At 59.5% G+C, this 13523-nt stretch overlaps 1 protein-coding gene across 1 annotated transcript; it reads left to right on the top strand.

Moving 5' to 3' along the window:
* The first annotated feature begins 6415 nt into the window (after positions 1–6415).
* Positions 6416–11379, top strand: ADRA2B (adrenoceptor alpha 2B). The gene has a single exon (XM_015073443.3). The coding sequence runs from the start codon at positions 6931–6933 to the stop codon at positions 8257–8259; it is 1329 nt and encodes a 442-aa protein (XP_014928929.2). The 5' UTR covers positions 6416–6930; the 3' UTR covers positions 8260–11379.
* The last annotated feature ends 2144 nt before the right edge of the window (positions 11380–13523 follow it).

Genomic DNA, 13523 nt, shown 5'->3' with positions numbered 1-13523 from the left:
ATGTCTGGGTGCTAGGAGTGTTGTCCTGCGGCTGTAACCTGCAGCCCTATTCCCCAGGAGGCTTTCAGCTTGCTCCCCTGCAGTGCAGGAAGGTTCTAGAGGCAGGGATGCCACTCCATGGGGCGACGAGGAAGGGTTGGAGGCACCCTCTAACACTGCACAATGGGGAAACTCAGCAAGAATGCGAGGCCCCTGAACATAGGACTCAAAGCTCCTTGCCAGCCTGCTCTGCTTTCCAAGAACCCTTCCCTTCCACACAGGGACTTGGCCAGAGGAGGCCCTGGAAGGTGTGAAGGGGCTGTAGGGGAGGGGGCTGGTCACCCTGCTTATCTTTCTTCAGCAAAGCCCTGTTCCCGGCTCCTGCTTCCTGTGTGAGGGCTGTTCCAGGAATGAATAAGGTCTCCACATGGGCTGACAGGCCAGGAGCACCCCCCCCCCCCCCAGAGCTGGAGTGGCACCATCCTTACGACTGTCAGAAGCCCCAGGAAGCCCTGCCTGGAGGGAAGTAGGGGCCTGTGCCCTGGCCCCGTGGGGCCAAGTTCCTCACATGTTTTGGGGGAAGGCAAAAATAAAATTGGGTACTTGCTCCAGGAGCTAGGTACTGGGCTGTGCCTGAGTGCATTTTAACCTTGCCGACTGACCTGGGAGGGGCCCTCAGGTGGTTACACCCACTTTCTTGGGGTGGACAGCGGGGAAGCAGAGGGTCAGCAGCGCAGGGCTGAGGCTTGCTGTGCTTGAGTTTGGGGGAGAGCGTGGCCTTTGCCAGCCTCCTGGGCTGAGTCGGGGTAGGGGGGCATACTTGCAGGAGCCTGGAGCCTCTGCCCTCAGTCTCTCTTGGGTTTCAGTCTTGAGTTCAAGGGATTTTCTCAGACTGAACAGGGGCCTGGTCTCAGGGATTAGCCTTAGGGAAGGACCGTCGGGTGGGGGAAACGCTGTCCCTCTGCTTGCCCCCCGGACACGAGGGGAGGAGTGTCTGAGTTTAAAGTGGGTGACGTGCTCCTCGCAGGGTGACAGCTCCCCTGGGAGATTCCCAAGCAAAGATCGAGAATGTAATGTAGTGCCCCAGCCTATCAGAGAAATGAGTGTGGCCGCCTTAGCATCTCTGGGTCTAAGTAGTGGAGCCAGGCCTCTGGTTCTGGGCTGGGGGTTCTCGGTGGTCACCCTACGTCAGAGCAGGTGAAGTGCTTGGTGACCACGAGGAGGCCCTCCCCGTTCTTAGAGGCTGCCTGTGATGAGCTTCCATTAGGATATGGCTTTCGGTCTCAGAATTTGGGCTCTCCAGAGGGTGGGGCTGGCTGAGCCCGGCGGTTCAAGGGGAAGAGTGTTTTGCCTTCTTCTTTGGGGGTGATCAGGGATGAGGCTGCCCTTGTCGTTCCCCCATGGAGCCACCTATCACTACAGCTCCCCTTCTCCAGGCCTGTTCCACAGGCGCCACCCTGCCCCTGGGGTCCAGCCCCTGGAGCCCTGGCATGAGGGGTGTGCTGTGGCTGGGGCCCTGGGCTGTTACCCTGGTCTGTGGCCTATTCCCCAATCCCCAGGCACATAACTATGTGGGCTCACTCATCAATTTGTTCACTCATTGGACAGAATCGGTTGTATTACGTGCCAGGCTGGCTCGGCTATAGGCACCAGGAGTAACATGGTGGGCAAGGCAGGGTTTCTATTCTTGTGGAGGTTATTTGGGGGGTGGGAGAGGGATGGGCCGTGATTAGATAAATAAGGACAGTGATTAAGTAAGATTGGTAAATGATTGGGGGGGGGCATTCCTTTAGGTTCGTATTTCAACTGGGACCCAAATGATAGGAGGGACTATCTTATAAAAAAAATCCAAAGAAATAGCCAGTGCAAAGGCCCTAAGGCACGAAGAAGGAAGGTGTGATGGGAGGGGTGAAATGAGGTGGGATGGGGGATGTTGGCAGAGCAAGGTGAGTGAGGGATGGTTTTATTCCAGGAGCAACAGGGAGCAGCCACTGGAGGGTTCTAAGTAGGGGAGGGGCAAGATCCAAGATTTAAAACAAATTAAAAAAAAATCACTCTGGATGCTCCGTGGAAAATAGACCGGAAGCAGGGAGAACAGTTGGAAGCCACTAACTACGGTTGTACAAACCAGAGGGGACTGTGGAAATGGGGAGAAGTGGATGCTTCTGGAGTATGTTTTGGAGGTTGAGGCAACCACACTTGTGACTGACGCAGGCGTGAGGGCCCGACATACAGCACCGAGACCTCAGGAGAGGGGAGAGAGTGGGGCCGAATGAGCCTGGAGTTCAGGGCTGGAGATGTAGTTTGGGGAGTCCTCAGCCTCTAGGTGGGAGCTGTGGAGCTAGAGGAAACTACCAAGAGGAGTTTGGGGCCAGAAGAAAAGAGACCCCAGGACTGAACGGCGGTGCTGCGACATTCAGGCCAGGGTCTCTCCGTCTCCGCGTTACTAGTGTTTTGTGTCATAGTTGTCGTGGGGGCCGTCCTGTACATTGTTAGGTGTTTAGCAGGGCCCTTGGCCACTACCCACGAGATGCCAGTAGCGTCCCCTTCCTCTTGTGACAATCGAGAAATCTCTTCAAGTGCCAGATTGCCAAATGTCCCTGGAGGAGAAGGGGCAAAAACCACTCTCCGTGAGGATCGGTGATTGGGAGTTTTGGGGGAGAAGAGGGGGCTGAGAAGGAAGGGGTGTCCCGTGAGGAGGGAGTCAGGCCTGCAGTGTCCCCAGGGTGGGCAAGAGTCTGTCGTCTAAAATGTTGCTGAGAAAATTAAGAGGACACACTTGGGCATGAGTCCCGAATGACCCACCAGCAGTAGATTCAGCCGAGGACAGGGTGCAGGTGCCCCATGGAGGATCAAGGAGAGAATGTGAGGGGTTAGAGACCGTGCAGCAAAGAGTTTGAGAAGCCAGCAGCTACAGAGGACATAGAGGGCTTTCCAGGGCAGGGCCTGGCCCTGTAGCAGGGGAGGAGTGACCGTGGAGGGTGATAATTGCAGGAGCAGAGTCCTGGGGGATAGGAGAGGGTTCTGGACACACACGCAGGACTTGCCTTCGGAGCAGAGATGGAGCTCGGATGCAGGCGCTTGTGGGGGTGACTTCCTGCCTAATGGCTTTCATCTTGTAAGTCCGAGGCAAAGTCACAGCTTGGAGGGGGGAAGGGCGTGCGGGGCGAGGAGGAGGAGAGGGATGCGGATTCTGAAGAGTGGGAAAGGTGAGCACACTATGGAAGTCTGGACATCTGTGGTCCTGACTTTAAAGCGAGGCCAGTGGATGCAATGAATGTTTTGCACCGGAAAGAGCAGCTGTTCGGGTAAAAGCTGGGGGGGGTGGTGATTTAGGTCTGACCAGGGTTGGGGTTTTGTCGGGTGAGCTGTGATGGAGGAGAGGGTGGTGGCCTTACATTATAGAGGGCGTGGCTCAAGGGCCTGGGAAGGTCAAGGGGTTGGGTCACACAGGGTGGGGGTTCGGGGGATTTGAAAGGCTGCGGCTACAGGGGAAAGCTGGGATGCGAAGCCCAGTTGGGTGTCGTCCCTGCGGAACCCTGGCACAGGAGAATCTGGGGCAGGTGTCCTCTCTCGGACCCGGAGAAGTGGCTCCAGCGCGATCAACTAAGGTGGCACGTCTCTTGCTGTGCTCTCACAGTTAGGGATGGGACAGCTGTCCCTCTTTGGAAAAGATGGTGTGAGGTCAACTTCCCCCCCCACCCCCGGCCCCTCTTCCCAAGGGCACCCCTCGGGGATGCCTTCATTTGGCCCTACCTTCAGAAAGGCTCCTGTGAGGTCATCCATGGACGCCAGGCTGCCACTCCCCCTCGTCATTCAGCAATCTTGGCCGGGTACTGGGGACAGAGAAGGGATGTGTGCTCCAGCGGACGGTGGGGGAGGGGTGCGTGATGCAGCAAACCCATCCACCCCCACCTCAGTACCTCTCTGAGCGTGAAAGCGGTACTGTGGACGTAGCAGTGTCTCTTTCTCTCTGTGAGGGCAGTGGGTGAAAGGTGAGTGGACCTTGGAGAGTCAGGGAGGGGTGGTGGTGCCAGCCCCTGGGAAGGACTGGAGATGTGGGTGCTCAGGGCTTGCCCAGGGACCAACAGGTAGCCTGGTGGGGCCGGGAGGGCAGGCCAGTGCCCATCACGGCCTTCCTCTCCCACCACAGGTGGCTGGGTGCTCCTGGCTGGGTCTGGGATTGAGTCCTGCCAGCCCTGGTGGAAGTGGTCAGATCCAGTTGGGGAAGAGCTGAAGGAAAGCCCTGCTAAGGCCCTGAGGCTCTGATTCATGCGGGGCTGGGCAGAGCAGGCAGTACTGGAAGGTGCATGCGGGGGCATGTGGAAGCTGCAGAGAAGAGGGGGAATCAAGTCATAGGATGGTCTCCACTGCCCCAAGAGCCAGCTGCACATCTGGGAGGTGGCAGCAGGTGACACAGACCCTGGGGCTGTGTCTCACAGATGCCTGTAGACTCTCCCTGGCTCCCTCCCCCCTCCCCTGCTCCCCGCCCCAGGCTTGTGCCCATTAGGGCGTGACACTTGGTAGATCCAGAGCTGCCCCTTCAGTGAAGACCCAGTGGGGGGGGGGGGGGAAGGAGCAGGGGAGAGAGTCTGAGCAGCCCTGGCCTCAGCTCCTTCGGGGTCCTGGCAGCCTCACCTTTCAAGGAAAACTTGGGCCAGGAGACAAAAGGCTGATGCTGACTGCAGTGTTGGGAGATACCCAGTGGTCCCCCCCCCCCCCCAGTCTGAGTATGGTTGGAGAGAATGAAAAAGTGGTCCTTCTTAATGTCCCTATGGGCCACCAGAACGCTCAGACTCCTCAGCCCCCTCCGCCCCGGGACAGGGAGTCTCGGAGACAAGGCAGGAAACTACCTAAGTGGCTGCTTTCCAAGTTCCGGTGGCCACCCCTCAGTCCTCCCTCAGGGAAGGGGCTACCGAGACTTCTCCATCCCTGGCAACCTCAGGGCCCAGGCCTATCAGCCCAGCCCAGCCGGTGGGAGGGATGTGTCCATAAAAACCTGTCTCTGGAGGAGGTGAGACAGGCTGGCTGCCCTCTCCCACCATCAGGCTGTCGGGCGATCCACCTAAGAAAACAGCTGAGTAGAATGGCAGGAGGCAGGGGCGGACTTGTACGGAGGAACCCCTCCACCCCCTGCCGTGTGAGCCTGGGTAGGGGTGAGATATTGTCTGTGGGCACTGAGCGGTCATTCCCTGGTCCCGTGAAGATGGAACAGTCAGGAAGGGAGGTGCAGTATGCGTGCTGTCTCGAGGCCTGGTCCTCTGGAGGAGGCCCACTTTCAGCAGTGGCTCGATGCTTATTTATACAGAGGATGTCATGCAGAGCTGTGGGCTATAAATATGGGGCCTGGCTCTAGCCTGGGGTTATAGCGTCAGGGGCTCCAGAAGCGGTGAAAAAATGTGCCCTTGAGGCTGCCCAGCCTGACGCTGGTGGCAGCGGCCACAGGGAGAGTGAGTAGGGTGAGGGTGCCAGACGGGGCTCCTTCCACAGCCACTCCAAGAGGGTGTGCAGCAGATATGTGGGGGGTGCAGGAATGGAGGGGGGTGGTGTCAAAACACAAAGGGATGCTTCTCCCTTCATAGCTTCCCCTGACACCTACTTTTTCTCTGAGCTGTGTTAAGAAGACCCCACCCTTGCCTGAGTCTCCATTGCTGCTGCTGAGAGTGGAGTCCAAGCCAGTTTTCCTCTTACCTCTTTGCCCTTAGTGGAGGAAACCGAGGCAGCTGCGGGGAAACAGAAACACTGAAGTCCTAAATCTTGGAGCACTGGCTTGCCCCACCGACCTTGGGAGCCTTTTCCGTGCGCCCCCCAGAACGCGGCGAGGACGCGGGTCTCCCGGCTGGCCGCGGACTATCGCCACACGCGGGCGGCGGCAGGGGGCGCTCGCAACCTGCCACGCGCGCCTCCCTGGGCTCCGCAAGCCCGACGGAATCCGCTCCGGGAGAGAGAGCATTTGGGGAAGGGGTTCCAAGGCAGTCTTCCCGCTCCCCCAACTCCTACTCGGCTTCCTTCGCGGGCACCGGGTAGGAGGGGGTGGTTCACTATGTTCCGGTGGCCCCAATCCGCCCACCCACCCACCCTCTCCTTGGGGCTCCTGGGCGGCTCGGGGAGAGATCAGCTGGCGCCCACCGTCCTGGATCCTGGTGCTCGGACCCGGTCTGCAGGAAGAGAGGTCCCTCCCGGGTCCCAGCGCCCCGTGCGCACCCATCCTTCCACTTCTGCAAACGTCCTTCCCGGAGTCCCGAAGACCCCAGACGCGGATCTCTGGCCTTCCGTGGCGCGGAGGCCAGGAGGAAAAGGGGTAGGAGCGCCAGGGCGGAGGCCCTCGAGGAGGGCAGGCTGCTGCCGGCCGGTCCTCCCGCTAGGCGCACCTTCCACCCACCCGTGGTCCGCCGCCCGCCCCGCCTCCCTCCCCTCCTCCTACTCCCGCCTCCCGTCTCCTCCCTCCTCCCGCGCGCTCGCTCTCCTCCCATTCCCCTGCCGCGGCGGACTGCTTGCAGGCGCGGCTCCCGGCCAGAGCCAGCGAGCGGAACGGGCGCCTCGGCTGCTGCGCCTCCTCCGAGAACCGGTGGCGGGCCCCCCTTCCCCCCAACGCCGGGCCTGCCGGGTCCCGGGTCCCAGCGTGCGTCCAGCAGCTTCGTAGCGGGAGGGCGCAACTTTCCCCCGGTCCCGGGCGGGGCGGGGACGGCAGCGGGACAACTTGGAAAACTTCTCCGGAGAGGACGGCAGGGACGCCGGGTGTCGGTGGAAGAGGATGTAGGAGGGCGGTGGCTGGCTCCAGGCATCCCTCCATCTCCTTGGCCGGGTTCGGCCTGGCCATGGGGCTCCAGCGCCTTGTGCGCCGCCAGGGGGTCGATCCCCCCTTCTAGACTAGCTGCGTAGGACAGTACCGTCTCCGGCTGAGCACGCTCTGGGCGAGCAGCGACCCCTCTGGCCGCGTGCCGCCCCGTCATGGACCACCAGGAGCCCTACTCGGTGCAGGCCACCGCGGCCATCGCGGCGGTCATCACGTTCCTCATCCTTTTCACCATCTTTGGCAACGCGCTGGTCATCTTGGCTGTGTTGACAAGTCGCTCGCTGCGCGCCCCGCAGAACCTGTTCCTAGTGTCGCTGGCCGCCGCCGACATCCTGGTGGCCACGCTCATCATCCCTTTCTCGCTGGCCAACGAGCTGCTGGGCTACTGGTACTTCCGGCGCACGTGGTGTGAGGTGTACTTGGCGCTCGACGTGCTCTTCTGTACCTCGTCCATCGTGCACCTGTGCGCCATCAGCCTGGACAGGTACTGGGCCGTGAGTCGGGCGCTGGAGTACAACTCCAAGCGCACCCCACGCCGCATCAAGTGCATCATCCTCACCGTGTGGCTCATCGCAGCTGTCATCTCCCTGCCGCCGCTTATCTACAAGGGTGACCAGGGGCCCCAGCCTCGTGGGCGCCCGCAGTGCAAACTTAACCAAGAGGCCTGGTACATCCTGGCCTCTAGCATCGGATCTTTCTTTGCACCCTGCCTCATCATGATCCTGGTCTACCTGCGCATCTACCTGATCGCCAAGCGCAGCCACCGCAGAGGTCCCAGGGCCAAGGGCCGCCCTAGGGAGGGTGAGTCTAAGCAGCCCCGCCCCGTCCCTACTGGAACTTCAACCAAAATGCCAACCCTGGCCTCTCTGGCTGCTTCTGGAGAGGCCAATGGTCACTCCAAGCCCACTGGGGAGAAGGAGGAGGGGGAGACCCCTGAAGATCCTGCGACCCCTGCCTTGCCACCCAGCTGGTCGGCCCTTCCCAACTCAGGCCAGGGTCGGAAGGAAGGTGTTTGTGGGACATCTCCAGAGGAAGAAGCTGAGGAGGAGGAGGAAGAGTGTGAGCCTCAGGCCTTGCCAGCATCTCCTGCCTCCGCCTGTAGCCCACCCCTGCAGCAGCCACAGGGGTCCCGGGTGCTGGCAACACTACGTGGCCAGGTGCTCCTGGGCAGGGGCATGGGCACCTCGAGCGGGCAGTGGTGGCGGCGGCGGGCGCAGCTGACTCGGGAGAAGCGGTTCACCTTTGTGCTGGCCGTGGTCATCGGCGTTTTTGTGCTCTGCTGGTTCCCCTTCTTCTTCAGCTACAGCCTGGGTGCCATCTGCCCACAGCACTGCAAGGTGCCCCATGGCCTCTTCCAGTTCTTCTTCTGGATCGGCTACTGCAACAGCTCGCTGAACCCCGTCATCTATACCATCTTTAACCAGGACTTTCGCCGTGCCTTCCGAAGGATCCTTTGCCGCCAGTGGACCCAGACGGCATGGTGAGCCACCTGCCCGCCACCCGTGTGGGGTTGGTGCCAGGCGGCACCAGGGCCACTCTGATTCTTGCCCTATTTTATGTGGCCACCTCCCTGGGGCTTTCTGGTCCCTGCCTGGGTCCTGCAGGCTTCATCTTGGGAGCCCCCTGGGAGGGGCAGGGGCTGGGGTGCTGTTCACAGGGGTCCAGCTGAGGCCTCCGATTGCTGGCTTGGCTGTGGGGGGACATCTTCTCTACCCCCGTGAACACAGGCCCACGGATGAGGCTTGGACCTTCCTGAGCATAGCCAAGGCTGGGCCAGATAGAGCACCTCTCTCCCAATGCCCCAGACCCCTGCAAGCCCATGGGTGGGCTTTCCTTCCTTAAGGACCCTTTGTTCCCTGGCTGGTCACTTGCTTGTGGCATTTTTGTTTCTCATCTTCCCCGGGTAAAGAGCAGGAAGCCAGCCTTCCACTTTTCCCAGGAGGACCCGCTGCTGAGGAGGAAGAGGCAGAAACGAGGGATCCACGTTGGGCGCCCATGGTCCCCATCAGGCACTGGGTGGGGAGTTAACGGCCTGGCCCTGTTTCTGGTCCTTCTTCCCTTTCCCCCTACCTTTAGATTTGTAGCTCCTTTAAAGGCCAGAACCTTCTCTGGAATCGTTTTCCTTACCTGGCACCCCTCTGGCAGGCGGGTGTGTGCCAGCAGAGGCCTCGCCTTGGTGGGGTGGTCTGGAGGTCTGGCCTCTGCCTCGACGGGAGATCCCTGATCACTAGCATTCACCCCCTGCAAAAACCTGGCAACAATGGCTTGCCGCCTACTTGCTGCAGGGAGATGAAAGGCTTTGCGGAAAGCTTTGAGCTCCGTGGGGGAACGCACTAGAGAACCAGAAAATATGATTATTTGGAGATATAAAAATCCCCTTTCTCTGTCTTTACCACCACCTGTCTTCCTGTAGACTTTTTGTTCTGCGCCTGGGGTGCGGGAATTCTTACCCCAAACTGGAAGTGGGGAATGGTAGAGAGAACCAACTACTTCACTTAAAGGATTTCTTCGAGAACACGTTCTTGTGCCTGCAAGGGTTTAGTTGTTATGCTGCATGACAGCTCCTCGACATTTCACCCGCGACACCGAGAGGGTTTTCGGTGGCCTGGGCCCCCCCCCCCCCAACGGGGGACAAGTCTTTTGTCATCAAGCAGGCAAATTGTTTCCCCAAGATGGCCAAAAATACCCACCCCATCAGAACAATCTGAGATGAGAGTCTGTGGTGGGTGACAGGGCCCCCAGGCAGGCGCTGGGGCTGGAACGGGTGAGTGAGGGCCCTGTGGACTCCTTCGGGAGCCTTCCACCAGAGCGCCCAGGCGATTCTCCAAGCCCCACGTGGGTCCCTGTGATGTGTAACTGATCCTACCTTGGATGGGGGCCGGCTGGCCATCTCTGACCCAGCCATGTTGCTTCACCCCACTGATGAGGCTCCAGGGGCCTCTCCTCTCCTGGTTCTCTCCCCAACCCCAGGACCTAGCACCCAGAAGACTTGGGAGCATTGGAAGGATGTTTTCCAGTCTTCTCCAAGGAGCTCCTGGCTTCAGCATTAAGCCAGCGGGCATCTAGCATGGGGGGTAGGGCTGAGCAGCCAAGGCACTGTTGGCACTCTGAGGGGCCCGGCCGGATTTGGAGAGCTTTCTGGGGTGGAGAGAATGGAGGAGACCAAAGAGAGTCCTTTCTGGGGAGAGGGGCTGTCTAGCTCCTTCTTACAGTCTCATTGTGAGGCCAGGGCATTGCCTTGGGGGGAGGCTGGGGAGGCTGGGCCCAGGGGAGTGGCTGACTTGTGACATCTGCTGACTGGTCTTGCGTGTGTCCCGGGAGACTCCTGCAATTATTGCCTGTGGCCCCCTTGTTGTGATATGCAGGTATTTTTTTTTTTTAAGTCTGAGCTATTTTATCAATAAAGGATATTTTGTAATAAGCAAGCTGTGTCCTTGTTGCCCAAGGGCTGCCAGGAGTAATTATTTCTCAGCTACTTGAATAACATCTGTAAGCATGGGCTCCCTCCCAGGGTCAGTTGCCCTTTCCTCCCCTAGGTACCTGGTACCTATCCACCTGCCTGTCTGCTTTGTCCATTCCGCGTCCCTTATCATTGCCAGTCAGTGGGACGAGAGTGGCCAGAGAAGCCTGAGACTGGCTGCCTGGCAAGGGAAGAAAAGGAGGGCTTCCCGGAGGAGGGGGCCTTGGGGCTGGCTGGGTCTTGGGGAAAGAGCAAGGGTACACCAAGAAACAAGACAGGAAAGGTGTTTCGGGCAGAGGACAGCACGCGCCAAGGGTGTGTTTGGGGGATTTGTGACAGTTTGAGAGTCAGTCTAAAGCCAACCCCGCCTCGCGGTCAGGTGCAGCAGCTGGGGGCCAGAGGAGGTAGTTGGACAGCACCCACGGGGGGCGGGAGGAACACGGGGAGGAAGGCAGGGCGGTCATTCTGCAGAATGTTTTCAGCTGCTGTCTTCGGCGAGGGCAAGAGTGGAATAGAACCACTCTGCTCCAGGCTCTTTGACGCTAAGATTCAGTTACGAATATCAGAGCTGGAGGACCTGTGGATGTCACTCCTATCAATCTCATTTCCCAGAGGAGGCCTCTGAGGCCCCAGAGCCACCATGTGAGTTGGGTAAGGAGTTGAGTCGGGGATCCCATCCCACCTCCGTGAGGGCAGCCTCTGGGGCCCGTATCAGGTTGGCCCGGTTCTGAGGGCCAGGGAGGCCAGCAGGCTGGGGGCAGGGGCAGGACCCAGGGAGGCACGAGGGCTGGGAGGGAAGGGCAGAGGGAGGAGCAGTGAGGCCCCAGGGTCTGGTGGTGGGTGGCCATCTGCCATAAACAGGATTCACACTTTCCTGGGGCCATGGCTTCCGCCATGGGCAACGGATGGAGACTCCTACGTATCTACCATCACTGGTGAACGTGGGGGAGGGACAGTGGGCTTCATCGAGGACTTGGTAAGAAAGCCACACTCGGTGGGGCGCCTGGGTGGCTCAGTCGGTTAAGCGTCGACTTCGGCTCAGGTCATGATCTCGCGGTTTGTGGGTTCGAGCCCCGCGTCGGGCTCTGTGCGGACAGCTCAGAGCCTGGAGCCTGCTTCCGATTCTGTGTCTCCCCTCTCTCTCTGCCCCTCCCCTGCTCATGCTCTGTCTCTCTCTGTCTCTCAATAATAAATAAACATTAAAAATAAATAAATAAATAAATAAACAAACAAGCCACACTCGCCCGGGAGGAGCTCCCAGCAATTCCTACCCGTCTGCGTTTCCAGCGCCAAAGCTGGGAGGCTTGATGGGGTTAGATTAAAGAAGTTCATTTGTTTCCATTGACCGAGCCAATCAGTCTTCTGGCACTTCGTCCGATTACCTTGTTTAATCCCTATGCCCACTGTGTAAAAGAAGGATCTGCCCATTTTACTCAGGGGAAACAGAGGCTCAGAAAGCTGTGACGGCTTGACAGAGGTCACCAGTTGCAAGCTCTTTCCACTGGGCCACACTGTTTTACCTGAGGGTCTGTGGGAGGCAGGCCCCTGTGGCGGGGGGAAGAGCTCCCTGCCCAGTCTCTGGCGCTGGTGGCAGAAAATGAGCCCTTCTGGAGCTGGACTTTTGGCAGTCCAGTTTGAGCACGTTATCTTAATTCTCCCAACCTTGCTGGGTGTGGCCGTTTTTACCAAGGAGGAAACTGAGGCCCCAGGTCACCCGGCTGGGCCCCCCGAACCACAAAGCGTTAAAATGCAGGTGCGGAAGAGTTGTGGTTCCAGCTCTCTCTTGGTGGCGCTGGCCGTTCGGGGATTCCACAACTGCACCTGGCTGGAATCGGCAGGCGGCTGTGCTGCGATGGGCCGCTCGTGCCTGTCACTGCTGCGGACTATGTGAGTGATGGTATGTGTTTCACAGGTTTTCCATTCCTGACAGCTCAGTCTAAACCCCGAATTTTAGTAAAGAAATGACTGAGGCCCAGGGAGCGATGGCTTGCCTTGGACCCCCACCCCCGCAGCCACGTGGTGGCAGACGTGGCTGCCCTGTCACCGTGCCTGCCGTTCCAAGCCTTCATACTGAAGGGATAGCATCTAGACTCAAGGAATGACAGCACGGGTTCAGGAAACGTCCCCTGACAGCTGGCTGCGTGCCAGGGCCAGGGCTAGGCTCATCCCCGTTGTGCTACTTTATGCAGTTCTCAGATCCTCAGAGTCTGAGGATCAGAGTCCTGGGTCGCACAGTTAACAGGTGGTGCAGCTGGAGCTCAATCCCAGGACCCCCGGCTCCCAGGCTGCCTTCTCCTCCTCTCACCGCCGCCCCCCCCCCCTTCCTGCTGTTCTGTGTGAACAGCACCTACGTTTGATTTCACCCTGAGCCCATCTGAGGGTTAGTTTGTTGAGGAGGTGGGCTCAGAGCAGCAGAGATGGGGGGGGGGGCGGTATAGCACGCCTCCGCCCAGGAATAATCCCCCAAACACCTTGGAGGTGAGGGTGGGGGGACAGAAGGCAGCAGGGAGGCTTGGCAGTTCACCAGGTGGATGTGAGCTGTCTCGCCAGGGCGCGTCTACCTTCTGCGGACCTTTCTAGCTTCTGTCTTAGGACGACCTTGACAAAGGGAGGGACCAACCGAGAAGGCCGTTAAAGAAGCGGCGGAAGACATCTCCCCTCCAGTTTCACTCAGCGTGTAAGAATCTGGGTCCCTGGATCGCAGGGGATACCCTTGAAAGGGAGTTCAATCTCAGCCTCTGCCTCGGGCCAGCTGCTGAGAAATTCAGGGCCGCTGGAAATTCCTCTTTGGAACATTGCTGCGGGAGGGACACCCCCAATCCGCCTGCTCAAAAGGCACCTGTGCCCCTAGGGCTGACTGATCTGCCTCCAAGGCTCAAGGTGGAGCTCAAGGGGGAGGGAGTTTGTGAGGTCATTAGGCCCCTGCAACTCCCATCCTCCGCGTGACCTCCCTTTTCTGTGTGTGGGGGGCGGTGCCCGAGAACGGGATGTGAGACCTCAGCTACCGCCTGCAGATGGGGTTGCTGCTGGCTGGGCCCGAAGAGCCCTCTGTCCAGGTGAAGCTGGTACTCGACGATCTTCTGCTTCCCCGCTGCTGGCCAGGCGTTCTGCCTGGAGGGCCTGGTCGCTGTGCGCGGCAGCGCTGGTGTGGGACTTCGTGCCCGTGAAAATCGCACTGGGTGGGGGGGTGCTGGGGAGGCCGGGGTCATGCTCTGCCTTTGTCTGCCTTTGTCTGCATTTGTCGGGCTGCCCAAGCAGGGCTTGGTTCTTTTTGGGGCTTCAGTGTCC

The sequence above is a fragment of the Acinonyx jubatus genome, chromosome A3 (assembly GCF_027475565.1).
Source record: "Acinonyx jubatus isolate Ajub_Pintada_27869175 chromosome A3, VMU_Ajub_asm_v1.0, whole genome shotgun sequence".
Classification (NCBI taxonomy): domain Eukaryota; kingdom Metazoa; phylum Chordata; class Mammalia; order Carnivora; family Felidae; genus Acinonyx; species Acinonyx jubatus.
The sequence above is the reverse complement of the archived record's forward strand: the minus strand, read 5'-3'. Positions and strand labels throughout refer to the sequence as shown.